At 36.5% G+C, this 17,797-nt stretch overlaps 1 protein-coding gene across 3 annotated transcripts in view; it reads left to right on the forward strand.

Moving 5' to 3' along the window:
- The window catches only part of TJP2 (tight junction protein 2), a 120,800-nt gene that overhangs the window by 83,301 nt on the left and 19,702 nt on the right, over positions 1-17,797 (forward strand). For all 3 annotated transcript variants that reach the window (XM_021001810.2, XM_078152810.1, XM_021001808.2), the window contains exons 6-13: positions 2,382-2,485; positions 3,415-3,568; positions 7,004-7,112; positions 7,217-7,344; positions 9,090-9,156; positions 11,978-12,128; positions 15,524-15,632; positions 16,218-16,428. In XM_021001810.2, the coding sequence (XP_020857469.1) occupies positions 2,382-2,485; positions 3,415-3,568; positions 7,004-7,112; positions 7,217-7,344; positions 9,090-9,156; positions 11,978-12,128; positions 15,524-15,632; positions 16,218-16,428 (1,033 nt within the window). The remainder of the gene's footprint in view (positions 1-2,381; positions 2,486-3,414; positions 3,569-7,003; positions 7,113-7,216; positions 7,345-9,089; positions 9,157-11,977; positions 12,129-15,523; positions 15,633-16,217; positions 16,429-17,797) is intronic.

The following is a 17,797-nucleotide window of genomic DNA, read 5'->3' on the forward strand; positions in this document are numbered from 1 at the left end:
GGTACACTTGTAGTTTAAGCATCATTTCCTCTACCTTCAGAATAAGAAAAATAACACTTAGCTATCCTGAGGCTTATTTTCTGAAAAATAATAAACCAAGAGCTACCAAGAAATCAATCAGAGGTCTAGATTCTGCATTTGATACGGGAAAGCATGTTATCATACATTTCAGGCCACTTTATTACTCAACTGACAATTACCAAAATCTACCTAATTTCCCCCCACAATCTATTTCCAAACCACAGAATCAGAGTTGGAAAGGACCTCAAAGGCCATCCAGTCCTCTCTCCATTTGAACAACAATCTTCTCTACAATTTCACCAGCAAGTGGTCATATAGCCTCCATTTAAAGTATTCTAGTAAAAGGCAACTCATTCTACTTGGGGGCAATTTTTACTCGGGACTGCCTTCTTTCTTTTTTCTAATAAACCTACCTCTTTGCCACTTCTAAGCACCCCTTTCTCCTGTGTTTTAGATGTTTATCCCTATGACCAGGGACAAGTCACATGATTCTCTCAGTGCCCCTAGAAAGCTCCTCAAGACCAAAGTTATCAGGGAGTTGTTACCAGTCTGCATTAGTGCAGACTTTCCCCACACTGATAAAATCACCAATCTGAACCAGAAAAAAAGTAAACTGGTCCTTTGTTCTAGCATGTTGGTATCTTTTAGGGTCCTGGTTCTCTTGTCCTTTATCCCTCCCTGCTTTCTCTTAAGTTAGTAAACAAATAAATCTGTGTACTTGCTCTATGAGTTAACTTTAGCCACTGTAGCAAGGAGGAAAGGAAATAGAAAAGGATTACATTTAACACTGAGTGAGTTCAGGAGTCAGTAAAGGAGCCCCAACACTTAAATAAAATTTCATTTCCATAAGAGCATGGAAGAATGTTAAAAAAAAAAAAAGATATATACCTATTTGATCTCTGACTTAAAAAAACAAACAAACCACCAAATATGAATCCTGGTTCTGCTGCTTATTACTAATGTGACTTTGGGCAATTTACTTCCTTGGCCTCTGTTTTTTCCTCAACTGTAAAATCATAATCTTCTAGGTTCCTTCCAGTTCAAAATTCTATGATCCACCTCTCTGATGCTTCATTGAATAATTATTGTATGCCTGTCTTAAGAAGAAAAAGGTGGTCATAATTGTGATAATTGGGCCTGAATATGAGAACTCCTTCTGGCTAATGATGATGCTTGGACAGCAGGGTTCCTCCTCTTAAGAGTCCTCATCAGCAATTTTTTAATTGTAGGTACCATTATAATCATATTTGATTGGATTTCTTATGACCAATAGGCTAGGCACTGTGGATACAACTGCATTAAAGTGTGGAGCACCTTGCATTCTACTGGGAAGGAAAAACATACACAAATAGATGGCATCTGGGTAGCTTATGCAGAGGTGTCAAACATGTGGCCTGGGCCAAATTAAAATGTAATTGGGCAATATCTAACAAAATAAATTTTTAAAATCATAAAACTTAGATGGTGTTAATAGGTGGTTTTCTAAGTCAATATGTGGTCCACAGAGGGATTCTGATGTATGTGTTTAGTGACCCAGTTTCTATTTGAGACACCACTGGTATAGGGGAATAGAGTGCTTGTCTTGGAGTGAAGAAGACCCGAGTTCAAATCCCCTTCAGAGACTTACTAGCTAAGTGACCCTGGGTAAGTCAGCTTCTGTTAGCCTTAGTTTCTTCTTGTGTAAAGTGAGGTTAAAAATTGCACTTACCTGAAAGGGTTAAGAGAATTAAATGAAATGATACATATAAAGCATTTTGCAAAATTTAAAACAACTATGTAAATGGAAGCTGTTGTCCTTACATAAATACAGAGGAGTTTTTTTGTTGTTTTATTTTTTGGTTGAGTAGAGAACTTATAACTAGGCGACTGGGAAAGGCCTCATGTGAGAGCAGCTGAGTGGCAAAATGGATTGAGTTCTGGGCCTGAAGTTGGGAAAACTCATCTTTATGAGCTCAAATCTGGCCTCAGACACTTACTAGCTGTGTGACCCTGGGCAAGTCACTTAATCCTCTTTGCCTCAGTTTCCTCATCTGTAAAATGAACTGGAGAAAGAAACAGGATTTGCTTCTACTGAAATTCAGCCTTACGCTTTGGCTTTTCAAATGACACCACAATCAACCTAACACATTTCAAATATAAAAATTAAATTGTGTGGCATGTGAGTTGAGTGGTTAAAAGCATGCTTGATATGTTAGTGTGCCTCTAAGAATCACTTTGATCTTTAATTTTAAGAGAATGGCTTATATGCCAGGTATTCTGGAAGGGTGAGTAATGGCTTTAAAAATATATTTTTACCCAATTATCTAAACTAATTTCAACTTTCTATAAAATGTAATGGCATATATGTTTTTGCTTTCCAGAATATGGTCTCCGACTTGGGAGTCAGATTTTCATAAAAGAAATGACTAGAACTGGTCTGGCAACTAAAGATGGCAATCTTCATGAAGGGGACATAATTCTTAAGGTAGGTATGGGTAGAAGATTGTGAAATGTCTAGTTATATGCTGTTAGGACCCCCATATTTTATGTTTATATTTCTTTCCTCTGTTACAAGACAGTCATTCCTCTAATTTATTGTGTGAGTATCGATAGTTGTTTCAAGATTCTTTTTTTTTTTTTAGGTTGGGGAGTGGGAGGAAGAGAATGTATATTTCTGTTAATTTTTTGAAAATAGAGAAGTGTGGGGAGTTACAGTTGTAAAACGTTGCATGTACTTTCACTTTATTATTAGTCTTGTTTTTATTTTATTATAAGAGACCTTTCATGAAGTAGGAATAATCTATAAATGTCATAATGAACATACAAAATATCGATAAAACTGTTTTTAAAAATAAGTAAAATTTTAGGGTGAGCAGAAATAGGAGAATTTTATAGTTTTCTCTGAAAAAGACATTAGGAACACCTGGATTTCCAAGGGTTTCATTAAAAGATTTTTGCAGTGGGTTGTATCATTTCTCCCCACAAGGTAAATACTTTCTCTTTTCCCTTTGATACTGTGAAAGCTTGTATTGCCTACAAGGAGAGAGAGAAAAATTAAGAAAACACATTCAAATATGCGATTAACTCATTGAAATAATTTTGCTTGTGAACTGAACTACTTAAGTCATCCCTCAGATTCAGATCAACCATATTTTGTCTTGAGTTTAGGGGTATGAACGAGCAGAATACAGTTTAAACAGATTGTAAATGCTTTTATAGTGCTGTTTTTGAGAAGGACAATTCATTTTAAAGCTGTGCCTAAGTGTATCTGAATCTTATACGTCTGTTTAAATATTTGACAAATCTGCTGGATTTGACAAAATAATGAGTTTTTTTCTGATGAATACTTACACTGTTCACAGTGTATTTTTGTTAACAATTTAACAATTTAAAAAATATTTATATTGTTCACAGATCAATGGCACTGTAACAGAAAATATGTCTTTAGCTGATGCCCGAAAACTGATAGAGAAATCAAGAGGGAAACTCCAGTTAGTAGTCTTGAGAGACAGCAAGCAGACTCTAATTAATATACCTTCGTTACATGACAGTGACTCAGAAGTAGAAGGTAAGATAGCATGTAGGCTGATATAAGGTGAGTTTAGTTTAAGGAATGATACTGTTTTCTTTGTCTTTGTTTACATTCATAAAACTATCTAGAAAAGGAAGGATATCGACTCATATAAATTCAAGGAATAATTAGAAAATTCAGGTTCATATTCAAATGTTTATACTTTAATCTCAAAAGGTTAGTCATGATTAGTTTGAGTAATCCTTTATTGTTTGGTCATTGATGTTTTCATATGAAAATGTCCACTGAGCTAGATCTCTCTCTCTCTCTCTCTCTCTCTCTCTCTCTCTCTCTCTCTCTCTCAGGAAGCTCAAACATACTTGTAAAATTCCAAGAGGAGTTATTTTAGACTCATGGCCTATAATCAGGCAGAACTTGTTCCTGAATAAAAGATTATCTCTTTTAAATTTTACACAATAAAACCTAGGAATTTTCTAATTGTTCTTCTTTTTAGTTGGCAAACATATTGCATGTAAGGCCAAGCTGAAAGGGATAAAATAAAAGTTTGAGTAGAGTTCTATCCCTGTTTCCAGCAATCTTGAAATTTAAGGGAATTGAGTATTTTGCATAAATAGGTATAATTTTTTAAAAATATATGTTTTAATACATTCTAACTTTAAGAAATTTGGGAAGGGGGCAATCAAGGTTAGGTGACTTGCCCAGGGTCACATAGATAATAAGTATCCAAAGCCAGATTTGAACTCAGGTCCTCTTGACTCCAGGACTGTTGCTCTACCCACTGTGCCACTTCGCTGCGCCAATAAATAGTTATAATATTTTTACATTTGTAGTACGAGAAGAATAAAGTCCTAGTTCAAAGGAGATGTCATGCCTAGCTTATTGTCAGAGGATGGTAGTGGAGCAGAACCTGGGTATCAGGAAAGGCTTCCTGGTAGAGGGGGCATTTGTGCTGGACTTTGAAGTATATGGGCAAGTTATTCTGCATAAGCAAAGGTAGGGAGGTAGGAAAGTGTAGGGGGAATATTTAATGAACAATTGAGTGGTCCAGATTTCCTGAATTGGAATAATATGAAATAAGGCTGGAAATGTAGAATGGAGTAAGATCAAAGAGGATGCCAGAATAAGAAATCTGGTATTTAGTATCTACTGGAGAGCCCTTGAAGATTGTAAGCAGCAGAGTAGCATGTATGTCCAGAGTTGTACGTTAGGAAATTTTAACCTTCCAAAGAAGTGAGTGGGGTGGACCAAAGAAACTAAAAGTATCGAGATAAATTAGGAAATTAGGCTAAGTACGAACTAAATATGACTTTAACCAGAGTGGTAGAAGTAGAATCAGAAAGGTAATAGATGAAAAAGATAATATGGAGGTGGAATTATTCATAAAACTTGGTGATATGGAAGAGGAGGAAGGTTAAGAATGAATGATAGCTTCAGGGTTTTGAGCCTGGATGACTGCAATGGTGGTACTATTAACATAAAGCAGTGGACTCAGGAGCAGGAAGAGGAAGATCAGATTTTGTGGAAAACAGTTGTGATATAGGGGGAAGAATTGTACTGAGTGTCAAGAGACTTAGGTTCTGGTCCGTTTTTGCTACCAGCTACCTATGTGACCTTAGATGATTCACTGTATTTTGCTAGGTTACAGTTTTCTCACTAATAGGAATGAGGACAATTGGGCTAAATTATCTCTAAAGTTTTTTTTTTTAATTTTAAATTATTCAACTACAATGAGTTTAGTTTGGGGACTTACTGAGTTAGAGGTGTTGGTGTAATACCCTATCTAGGTGGAGAAGTTTGACATATAGTTGGAAATCTAAGTCAGAATTTGGGGAAAAGATTGGAGCTAAAAATGAAGATTCAAAATCCTTCTGCACAGAGTTGATGGTTAAGGTCATTCCCATGGAGAAAAGTGTAAAATAGTTTTGAGTATTTATATAGCTAGCACTTTACATATGATAATCTCTTTTGATTCTTATGGAAGACAAGCAAGGTGCTGTTATCCCAACTTTTCAGATGAGGAAACTGAGGCTGAGAGAGATCAAATAACTGGCCCAGAGTTACACAATGTCTGAGGCAGGATTCAAACTCCAAGTCACTATATCCCCCTTAGCTGCCTAACAGCTAAAAGAAAGAGAGGAAAAGCAGAAGAAAAAAGAATCCAAACTGGCCACCCACCATTTGTGTGGGCAGCACCTTTTATCTTAGTAAAAGGCTAGTTTAAAGGAAAAATAGGCAGTCTAATCATTTGGAAATAATTCATTATAATTGTGTCATACTAGAGCATTAACAACCAAGACTCTTTTTAAAAGTAATAAAGCATTGTTCAAGTCAAATTTCTATGTAAGACAGGATTTGAATCTAGCTATAACAGAATTAAACATGTAGGTCATTTCCTACTTGTTAAGCTCCTTTCTTTCCCATGGAAAAAACAACGGAAAATATGTATTTCTTTTTTTTTTTTGAGTGAGGCAATTGGGGTTAGGTGACTTGCCCAGAGTCATACAGCTAGAAAGTATTATGTGTCTGAGGCTAGATTTGAACTCAGGTCCTCCTGATTCCAGGACTGGTGCTCTATCCATTACCCCACCTAGCTGCCCTGAAAACATGTATTTCTTAAGTTTAATAGTTGCCCTCTTATCTCTCAAATACCTTTAAAATACACAGTAGTCTGTTACAACCAAATTGTAAAACTTTTCCAACTATTTTCATGCATAGGGTACCTTAAGTGAGAAAAGTTAGTATCTTTCACTAATACAAGGATTCTTAACCTGAGGGAGATCTCTGAACTTGTTATTTAAAAAACTATTTTGATAACAGGTTTTTACTATAATTCATTGCCTTTGTTAATCCTGCATATTTTATGTATTTAAGAATATCATGGGGGGCACCTAGGTGGCGCAGTGGATAGAGCACCGGCCCTGGATTCAGGAGGACCTGAGTTCAAATCCAGCCTCAAAACACATAACACTTATTAGCTGTGTGACTCTGGGCAAGTCACTTAACCCCATTGCCTAGCCAAATATTAAAAAAAAAACCCAAAAAACCCCAAGAATATTATGCTGAGAAGAGGCCACAGGTTTCAGCAGATTGTCAAAGGGTTCCATGACACAAAATGGGTTAAGAATCCCTTGCTACAATCAATTAATATAATAAGGTTGTGGGGGAGGTTACACAATAATAAGACCTGAACCCTATTTTCAAAGAACTATTTAGAGGGAGGAAAAATACATCTAAGACAACACTAGGGTGCAACTTCACAAAAGTTTTGGGTAGTGATTTTAGAAGATGCTTGAAATTCTAAAACTGATTCCTCTTTCTTAATTTTATTAATGTTTTCCTTTAAAATCTACTTTTTTCCTTGAGGAAGAATAGAATACTGTTCATTCCCTGTCTCTTCCCTTTTTCATGTTTTATGCCTTAAAATTTCAATTAAATATTTTAATAATATGCTTTTTTTACTTCAAAAACTAGATATTTCAGAAATAGAATCAAACCGATCATTTTCTCCAGATGAGAGGAGGCTCCATTCTTCTGATTTTGATTATCATTCCTCAAATGAAAAGCTGAAGGAGAGGACAAAGTAAGATGGTGCCTTTTATTTATTGCCTTTAGGCTATATTTCACTCACATTTTAAGAACATGCATAATTTATAAAGTATGTGTTTTTTTCCATACACTTTTAAGAGAGGATACACCAACTAGGCTTTCCAAGATGGGAGCAACACCCACACCATTTAAATCCTCTGGTGATACTGTTACTGCTCTTTTCCCAGAAAACAATAAGGAACCCAAATACCAAGAAGATCTCCCAAGTAAGAATTTAATTTAATTTTAAAAAAATAAATGGGGGTTAAAAAAAAACCTGTTAAAAAGTCTTTACTTCAACATTCCAGCTCATACATGAATAGCATTTTCTCTAATTCTTTCCTTCTTCCCCCTTTTTCTTGATGATGCTAATCTTCTTCCCAGTCACCCACACCCCAAACCCTGAGGTCAGCTTTTGACTCTCTCCCTCTCTCTTGTCCTCCATGTCCAATCAGTTTCTTAAGTTTTGTAGGTTCTGTCTGCACAATCTTTTTCAGTTGACTCCTCCTTCTACTTACTACCATCCTACTTCAGGTCCTTAATAGTTCTCAGTTAAACTATATTAAAATAGCCAACTAACCAGTCTCCCCTGCCTCTAGTCCATAAGTTCCCAAAATGGTCAATACTGCCCCCTGGGGGCATGCTGGAATTATCCAGGAGAGGTGATAGTAGCCTGGGGTACAACTGGGGGGGGGGTGGCAATTGAATAAAAATAAAGGGGCAGTAGGAACATAAGGAAAAAAGAGAAGATAAGAAACTTTTGAAAAACCATTTGTACGTGTTTCATCTGTTGTGTAAGAGTTAAAATCAAAGTAATTATATTATTTTCCAAATAAACATGCAAAATGCAAGTTATAACTGATCAGTGTTCAAGTCCACCGACAGGTCTTAACAAGCAAGCGTGTTGGCCAGCTTCCATGTCGGGAAGTCCAGCATGCATCAGGAGGAATGTGTATGTGTAATGACTTGTTTACAGTACAATATTATTTGGTTACATGATACAATATTGAGTCATCAAAATTTCAGTGCAGGAAAAACCCCACAAATTTACAATAAATTATTAAATTTAAGATGCATCACTTTTAAAAATATGTTTTATATTTGTGAAGTGACACAAATTAAAAAAAAACATTAAGGGGCTAAACAAAGTAGATTTCCAGGGGGTGCTGAGTAATTTTTAAGAAGGGGGCCAGGTAAGTAGACCTATTTGGGAACCTCTGTGGTCTAGTCTCTCCTTTCTCCAATCTGTTTTTGACACTGCTGCCAAGATTTAATCACTTCACTTGCATGATCAAGACCTTCTTTGGCTCTTAGTTGCCTATAAATAAAAACATAGCCTCCTTATCCTGTTATTTAAAGCTCTCCACAATGACTCCAAGCTACTTTTCAATTCTCACTTTACACAAATTTAGTTTGACTGAATTACTAATTTTATTTTTTTATTTCTTCCTGCTTTTTCTAGCCTGTATGCATTTGTAACAGCAACCCACCATACCTGGAATGCATTACCCTCTCATTTATCTTCATTTCTTAAAGCCTTCTTCCTTCAAGGCACTAAGTTGCTACTTCTTCTAGGTAGCTTGCCTGCCTTCCTTCCTTCCTTCAGCAGAATGAAAGTGATTTCTTCTTCCTCAGATTTTCCTAAAGCACTTTGTCAGAATTTCTCTCTTGCTCTTTGCCCCCGTTAAACTTGTGTTATACTTACTTCACTTCACTTCACATTTTACCCATCACTTTTTATTATTTATTTATTTTTAGTGAGGCAGTCGGGGTTAAGTGACTTGCTCAAGGTCACACAGCTAGTACGTGTCAGTGTTTGGTCTGAGGCCGGATTTGAACTCGGGTCCTCCTGACTTCAGGGCCAGTGCTCTATCCACTGTTCCACCCAGCTGCCCCTATCCATCACTTTTTAAAGTGTAAGCTTCTTGATGTAATTTCTTTGTTAATAATGGACACTTTTTTTAAAATTCAGTTTCTCAACCTAAAGCAGCACCAAGAACTTTTCTGCGGCCAAGTCCTGAAGATGAAGCAATATATGGGTATGTTCTGACTCCCCTTTTTTCTTATTCATAGCTTTGTTCTCTTAACTGGAGACAAGGGGGTGGGGTGGGGAGAAATACATACACACATAGGTATATATATGTATGTGTGTGAGTATATACATACATATATATTCAAATAGTTGATGATTTTATGTGTGAAGAAAATCAATAATTAATTACTTCAAAATACAATATTAGGTGAAATAATATTACAGGGAAATTAGTTTAGATTGTTTTTGACCATCTGATTAGCATCCTAACCATGGCATTTATTAGCTAGGTGATCATAGGCAGTTCACTTAGCCTGTAAGCTTCTCTTTTCTCATCTTATAAAATTAAAATGCTAGTATATGTCCTGTCAACCTCAAGGGGTAGCTTTAAGGAAAGCCCTTCGGTAAACTTCAAAAGAGAGTTATTTGGAGGGAATGGCCTTCTGATACTGTAGCCTATAGTAGGGGTTGGTTCTGATTTATTCATTCATTTATATTATTTTAAAACAAAGTTGCTTGCATTAGTATTGTGCAGAGCATGTCTGTATATACACCTGTATGATGGGTCATTATTTTTTCTCCACACCCCCTCTCCCTTTTTTTGTTTTTTTCCCCCCGCAAACTATAGTAGGTAGGGCTATATTTATAAAGCTATGTGGAAGAGAAAGAAAAGGCATACCTATGATGTGATTGGACTGATTTTTATTTGTGATATATAGACTTAGTCCATTGCATTATAGTACCCCCTCAACCTGCCCCAATACAAGGATCCTTCACTATAATGCTGTTGCCTTATAACATAATCCAATGCTCCATAGTGTGAGACCATCTTAAAGTCTTATGGAATTTAAGGAGCTAAATTCCATTGGTCCAAGATAGGTAGGACCTATATACATTATCCACTCTATGGGGAATAAGAGTGTTGATGCTTTAATACTTGACTATATTTCTTGCAAAGCCAATAAAAATGTATTTGCACAGAGACAGATGATCTCTTTCCAACTTTATACAGGATTTTGCTTTTTGTTTGTTTGTTTGAACCTGTGGTTTTCTCATTGGATTGTGGAAACTCTCTTTACCACTGCAGACTGCCAAATATCTATAACTCTTGAGAGTTGCCTGGGATTAAATGAATAGCATCTGGCTAACAATACTCCTTCCCTGGCATTTATATAGTGTTTTAAGTTTTTGCAAAGCACCTTAAGTGGATTATCTAATTTTATCCTCTCTTCTGTTATTCTGTAGTGACAGTTCTGTTATTCTCATTTTACAGCTGAAAAAAGTCAAGTAACTTGCTTATCAACACAGCAAAAAGATTCTTTTTATGTCTTATTTTTTGTGCCCCCCAAATATTTCAGCTTAAAAGAGCTGACATTTAAAACTACACATTTCTTTTATTTGCAATTTTGTTGAGGGCAGCACAATCAGTGCCTCTTCTGCCAACAAAATGACATCTTATTCCAATGGAGTTAGAGGCCATAACTGTAAGAGCAGACAGCCAGTGTGGGACCCCAAAAAGAACATTACCTCTGGAGTTAAAGGATCTGGATTCAAATACTTCCTTTGACACATATTATATTAGTATGACCTTAGACAAGTCACTTAGCCTTGTGGGGTTTCATTTTCCTCATCTATAACATGAAAGAGCTGGATTAAATGGCTTTTTGAAGTTCCTTCCTTCTCGAGATTTATGATCCTAAGATGTAAGTGCTAACATAATTGTGCAAAGCTGTTAAGAATATGTTATAATTAGATGAGCTACCAGAAAGAAATGTAGACTCTAATTACAAGAGAAATTTGGAAATTATACGGAAGAATACATGTTGATTTAGGGTCCTAGCATCTGTTACTTTTCAGTTCAGTACTCATCATATATCTTTATGTTTTCCGGGTGCTTTCCTATAATTTTTCATAATTGAGTTATTTTTATTCTATATAATTAAATTGTTCCTATAGAAGAAAAAACAAACTCAAAACTATACTATCTAAATCTGTCTTTCCCCACTAATTTGCCATGTTTAGGGGGAAAAAGTGTTACATGTAAAAAGATTTCCCCAATAACTGAACATAAAAGCTTTTTGAAAAATTTAAAAAAAAAGTTAAACCATTTTTATGAGCATCTTTCTAAAACATAGAATAGAGACTTTTATTGATGATTCAGGGACTTCATTACAAAAATCATTTGTTGTACCCAGCCTCCTTTACTGTCAGGCTGTCACTACTGACAGTGCCCACCTCTAGCAATCTTCCGTTCCCTCACTTCCTAATCTGTTGTTCTTCCTTCATTTTTAATCTTCTCTGGGGTGGAAAAAATACACTATAAGAGATGGCCTGTAGAACTCTCCTGTGACAAAAATATATACATGAACTTTGAATTCATAGAGTTTATGACATCTATTTCAGCTGCTCAAAGGCCCAGTTCTTGGCTGTGTTCCAAATAGTTAAGGTCACTGGATGAGAGGCTTTTGGGTAAGGCATAACCCTATTTTAGGAGTCATTTCTCTGTGATGGTCCCCCAGTGCAGCTTGAGGTACAGTGACAATATCAGTATTTTATAGATGTGGAAATTAATTTCATCATGGTCAAGTGATTTTTCCCTTGCTCGGTGAAGTAGATGAGAATGAATGTTCTTTAGGTTTCCAGTCCACTGGATCATACTGTGTTGCTATATTTACAAAGCATCATGGCACCATTAGCAGCCTGTGAGGAAGCAAGTCTCTAAAATGCTATCATTTAAATCTTTCTTTATCAGCACTATTTCCCTTTTATTGGATTTAAAAAAGAAATCTCTCTCTTTCTTTCTTCTCTGCTGGGTCATATATTTCCAGCCCAAACACCAAAATGGTGAAATTCAGGAAAGGAGATAGTGTAGGCCTCCGACTTGCTGGTGGAAATGATGTTGGGATATTTGTTGCTGGCATTCAAGAGGGAACTTCAGCAGAACAAGAAGGTCTACAAGAAGGAGACCAAATTCTGAAGGTAAGGGTGGTCATTGCTAGAACTTTCTCTTCATTGGAATTATTTGAGAGAAACTGAGTTTTTTTAACTATTGATTTAGAAAACAGTGAATAGTACAAATAAATTGATAGAAGTACACTAGATGAGGAATTTTCATTGACATTGAACATTGCTTGCTGATCCTTCATTGGATTTTACCTCTAGATCTCATGGAGCTGACAACAGCTAGGATCAGATTTTGAGAGAAGAGGTGACAGTTATCTGAGATTTTCTTTAATATTCTGAATATTTAGGAAGACAGCTTCTACCTCTGTGACTCAGAGTAAACTATAACTATTCAAAGTATTTTAAAATACTTGAATAAAAGCATTTTTTCTTAAAAAGCAGTTTCTTTGCAGAAAGGGGGTCACTAGCTTAAATAAACATTTTGTCATATAGTAATGGCTCAAGAATGTGGTTTTCTGATTAATCAGCTATGTGTTTAACTAAAAGTTACTGTACAGACTAGGTATGGATGACTAATTTTTTTTCCTCCAAAAAAGATTTATATCAGTGTTCCCCCCCTGCTTTTTTTTTACGTTTCTATCACTTCCCATTGACTCCATCTCCACCAAATAGAACTCTCCCATATATCAAAGAAGTAAAGTCAAACAAAATAGATCAACAAATTGGCTTCTTTCTATAATCTACCACCTCTCTAGTGAGAAATGATGACCAGTTTTCTTTTTTCTTTCTTTCTTTCTTTTTTTTTTGGCCAGGCAGTGGGGTTAAGTGACTTGACCAGGGTCGCACAGCTAGTAAGACCAGTTTTTAAAGAATTAAAATACTAAGAAGTGAGAGATACATTGGTTATAATTTTCTCTTTCTTTGATGATTCTGAAGGTAATAATGCAATATCTTTCAGTGCCTCATCATTATGAAGATCAGTAATGATTGCATTGCAGATATTCAGAAGTGTTGGTTAGTCAATCAGTCAATAAGCATTTACTACATACTATATACCCACTGGAGATACAAATAGAAGCAAAAAGAAAGTCACTGCCCTCAAAGAGCTTACATTCTAATGAGGGAAGACAACACAAGTGTTGAAGTAACTGCTTATGATAGGGGGATCCTTCCTGAAAATAAAGGTTCCAAGAAGAACTCATCTTGGTGGGAGAAAGGGGACACAGAGGGAAATGGATATTCCAGGGTAAGAAGGTTGCAAGCACAGAGAGAAGTTGGGTCTTGGTTTTTGGAACATTGGAGAAGCCAGCCTTATCATTTGGATTTCTTATGTTAGGCTGTTAGCATAAAGCCAGTGAATCTCCAGTTTTTATATTTGCTTAGTTCTTCGGTTCTACTTCTAACAGATATAAGGAAAAAAACTATTAGGAAAATGTCAAAATGACTAGATTAAGGGGAAAGATGGAGGGAGGCTGGACAGGGACATCAGATCTAGTAATCATCTCTCAAGGAAAAGGAGAGTAGAGTGCAAGAACAGCACAGCCTTCTTTCTCCCTGGCCACTGGCCCGATTGTGGGAGAAAGAGATACCATTTCTGGAGCAAATGAAAGGCAGACTTTGATCATGAGCTCTGCTAATGCTTTCCACTGAAATAGTAGACCCCCCACTGGTACCAATCGAGATTCCAGAAGGGTAAATTTACACATGTCTCAGGGTGAGGTTGAAAAGATGGTATATGTCACTAAAACATATTATTCAATAGTAGTATGAATTTTAGGCACAGTTGAAGCAGAACCCAGAATAATAAAAATTTACTGAACCAATAATAACTTTTAACAAATGTACACATGAGAAGGGTGAATGTCTGGAATAATGCAAGACCTAAATGATACAATGACCTAGAAATTTGGGAGACGGAGACTTTTTTTATGCTTCCCAAATCTAAATCCCAGTAACCAAAATAAATAAATAAATAAATAAATAAATTAATATATATATGTGTGTGTGTGTGTGTGTGTGTGTGTGTGTGTGTGTGTGATGTGTATATATATGTGTGTATACACACACATATATATACACATACACACACACACACACATATGCATGCTGTGGCATCACCTAAGAAGTACTTGGATCTCTTTGTGTCAGATGGTAAAGACAAAGTGGCGTTTTCAATGTCTGGAAAGTAATAGCATTCAACATTTATACCTAACAAAGTGTTTTGTTTCCTACTGTCATCCTGGCAATGTGGGAGAAGCTGTAGGATCCAACTTTTCCAATTAAGTGCTTGTATCTGGAGATCAGCAAGTAGATGGTCCATATCCTTGTGCCCAATTAAATTTTGTATTAATTACTCCTCCTTCCACTTCTCCCCCCCCCAAAAAAAAGCACTTAATTCTGCAAAGCAGAGAAGAATGGTATTGCCTTTTGTGCTGGAGAAACAACTAAGTTGAATTAATGCGTTGTAATCTGTAGCTGATACAGAATCCTCCTCAGGCACAGAACAGACATGGATACACCCTTTTACTAAATAACTAATGAAAGAAGATATTTGTTGGAGAGTGTTATACAATCTAACCTTACGTATAGAAATGTTGCTGTTGCTTTTTCTTTAGTTTGCTTCAGAGTTGTTTTACTACCGTCCATACTGAAAATAAGAAGTTAATTATTTTCATACATCTCATGCATCCAGTTTGTAATGCCTCTTCACAATTCACCTTTTTACTTTTATAAACTGAATATGGTGAAATGGGATAACTGTGCTTTGGTGATAACAGAGAAGTATGTTAGGACTACAGTAGTTTGCGTTTTGGATTATTGCTGTTGAATGATAGACGGGACAGAGGTTACATTGAAGGTTTTCCTTATGTTATCAACTTAGAAGTGAGCTAGGGAAACTTTCCCTTTTACAATCCTGTTTATGAAGAGGAAATATTTTTAAATACTGAGGAAGTTATTTGTTTTATACATAAAGCAATTTCATTAAAGGCAAGAGTTACCATGAAGAGAAGTAGCATGACCTTATTCAGAGGTGGGGGGGGGGAGAGAGGGAAGAAGGGGAAAGAGACAAGGACAAGAAGACCTAACTTTGAATACTGCCTCTGATACATATTAGCTGTGGGAGCCTAGGCAAGTCTACTTAATCTTTTTGTGCCCTAAGCAACTCTGTGATACTGTAGCTTTCAGAATGGTTGCTGATCTGCCTTGGTGAAGGGAATTTCTTTTCCTGGATAGTTCTTTACATAGATGATATCTTCAACTGAGACAAAAAAAAAGTGGCAAGCATATATTTTAGACTGGCTAATAACCATGCTAATTTAAAATCATTTGTCTTTCTTTTCTTTACTCAGAATCCTCGACCTAGGGTTAACTCTGAATAAGAAAACCTTGTATTTCTTTTCAAAGGGACTGAGGAATAATTTATGTCCAAAAAATATCATCTCTTTGCTACTTATTTCTTTTTGCATTAGGTGAACTCTCAGGATTTCAGAGGCATGGTTCGAGAGGATGCAGTTCTCTATCTTTTAGAAATTCCGAAAGGTGAAATGGTGACTCTTTTAACTCAGAGCAGAGCAGATGGTAAGGACATTTTTCTTTATGTTGAGAAAAATGGTTTGGTCGTTTCTGAGCAGGTTGTTGAAGCCCTAACTTGCCAGGGGAAAATGCAGAAAAAAATTTTTTTAACAGTAAAAGGTTTTGGTTGTTAAATAAAATGAAGGAAAATTTGTTCTCTTGTGGTAAGAGGTAATGAGTCATGGGGGGGCACTTTTGGAAGGAAAAGCACTTGAGTAGAGCTCTGTGTGTATATGTTACTAATGCAGTTTCATTAGCTACATGGACTTAAAAATGAATACGTTTCTGAACAGAGATGCTTCCTTGAGGAGCTGTAACTGAAAGTGTGCTTGGGTCTCCAGCTTTTAGTTTCAGGAGCAGGGTAGATGCCATTTTTTCAATGCAAATTCATTAGTGCTTTTTGTCATAAAGAGGAGGTGTGTCCCAATGGCTTTGAAGTGTGACAGGGTAATGGAGAAAAGGGAAAGGCATTTATCATATTCTTCAATAATGAGCTGAACTCCCAAGAGAAGATGATTTCATACATGGGAAGTAGTAGATAGTGAGGGATTATCATGGTTAGCCAATCTAAAGGATGCTTGTCTTTTTCAGTATATAGGGATATTCTGGCCTGTGGCAGAGGGGACTCCTTTTTCATCCGGAGCCACTTTGAATGTGAGAAAGAATCACCTCAGAGCTTAGCATTCACAAGAGGGGAGATTTTCAGAGTAGTGGATACACTGTATGATGGCAAGCTGGGTAACTGGCTGGCTGTGAGAATTGGAAATGAACTGGAAAAAGGCCTAATTCCAAATAAAAGCAGGTATGTGAAATACAACATTCATAAATGCCTTATAAAAGCAAACTTCCCCCAAACCCTGGGTTATCTGATCAAATTTATCATGAAGTACCCTGCCTTCATCTCTTTCCTATAAAGTGGGCTTAAATATGAAAGGGAACTGCAATTAATCCATCAACTTAGTACTTACGTGTTTGACATGCACACAACTGTTCCACCTCATGTTGGCATTTGAGTCATTTCCGAGGCAGTATTTATTCTCTTTACTGTACCTGTCTGAAACTAAGAGTTCATAATGTACACATGAGGACTGAGCAGTCCTTGTCTGAAACTTGAGTTGTTATTCAACCCAAAGTACCAGGAAACCTTCTGTGCACTCCATAAGTACTTGTTGATTCACTGACCTTGAGTAACTCCAGAAAAGTAGAGCTTGGTGGGCAAGTACTTTCTTTCTTTTAAATTTAACTGACAATTTTTTTCTCCTCCAGTAAAAAAAAAGCAAAACAAAACGCTTGTAACAAATATACATAGTTAAGCAAAACAAATTTCCACAATGGCTATGTCCAAAAAAATGTTTCAATTTGTACCTTGAATCCTTCACCTCTCTATGGATTGGTTAGAGGGCAAGTACTTTATATAATAATAATGACTCAGACTCAAGTAGTTCTTAAAAGCTAGTTTGACTAGTATGCTCTTTAAAAGCATCTTAGTCTCCTTTTACATATTTTCTACCAAGTTTTTTTTAGCTGGTCTATTTGGAATCCAGTGAGAAACTGAATTAATTATCCTACCCCACAACTGCACAAAAAATCAGCCATGAATCTATGGGAAATGGAGCAGTCAGCAAATAACTTCACAGTGCAACTAGAAATGAGCCAGGGAAATGTATAGCCTACTAGGCTCTGTATCTGGCCACAAGAAGGGAAGACCCATTAGAGAAAGCCTGGGGTAGGGGATGGGAGGTTCAGTGTCAGTAACCTGTAGAGGGAGCTTGGAAGCCCTGAAGAGTACCAGTAATTGGTGTGTCACAGCAGCATTCAGACAGGGACAGCCCAGGAGCTCCAAGGTGCCTGAAGATCATATACTCTCAATCCCAAAGATTCAGGGGTGGGCCAGCTCCAGAAGATGGAACTCAGCATAGGAAGTGAGTTGACCCAAAACAAGACTAAATAGGGCTCGCCATCCCACCTAAAATCACAGCAGGAAGCACTTACATAAAGCCTCCATGATCTAAAGCTGGAGAGATAAGTAAACCAAAGAAGACGCCAACTGGAATAAAAATATTACTGTTGATACAGAGTCCCCAAAATTAAGAGAGAGTAATTCCCTAGCAAATGCAAGCAGATATTCAAAACAAAAAACAAGAGGGGGAGGGTTACATAAAAGACTAAGT

Source organism: Phascolarctos cinereus, unplaced genomic scaffold (assembly GCF_003287225.1).
Source record: "Phascolarctos cinereus isolate Bilbo 61053 unplaced genomic scaffold, phaCin_HiC Scaffold_4;HRSCAF=312, whole genome shotgun sequence".
In the NCBI taxonomy this organism is placed as follows: domain Eukaryota; kingdom Metazoa; phylum Chordata; class Mammalia; order Diprotodontia; family Phascolarctidae; genus Phascolarctos; species Phascolarctos cinereus.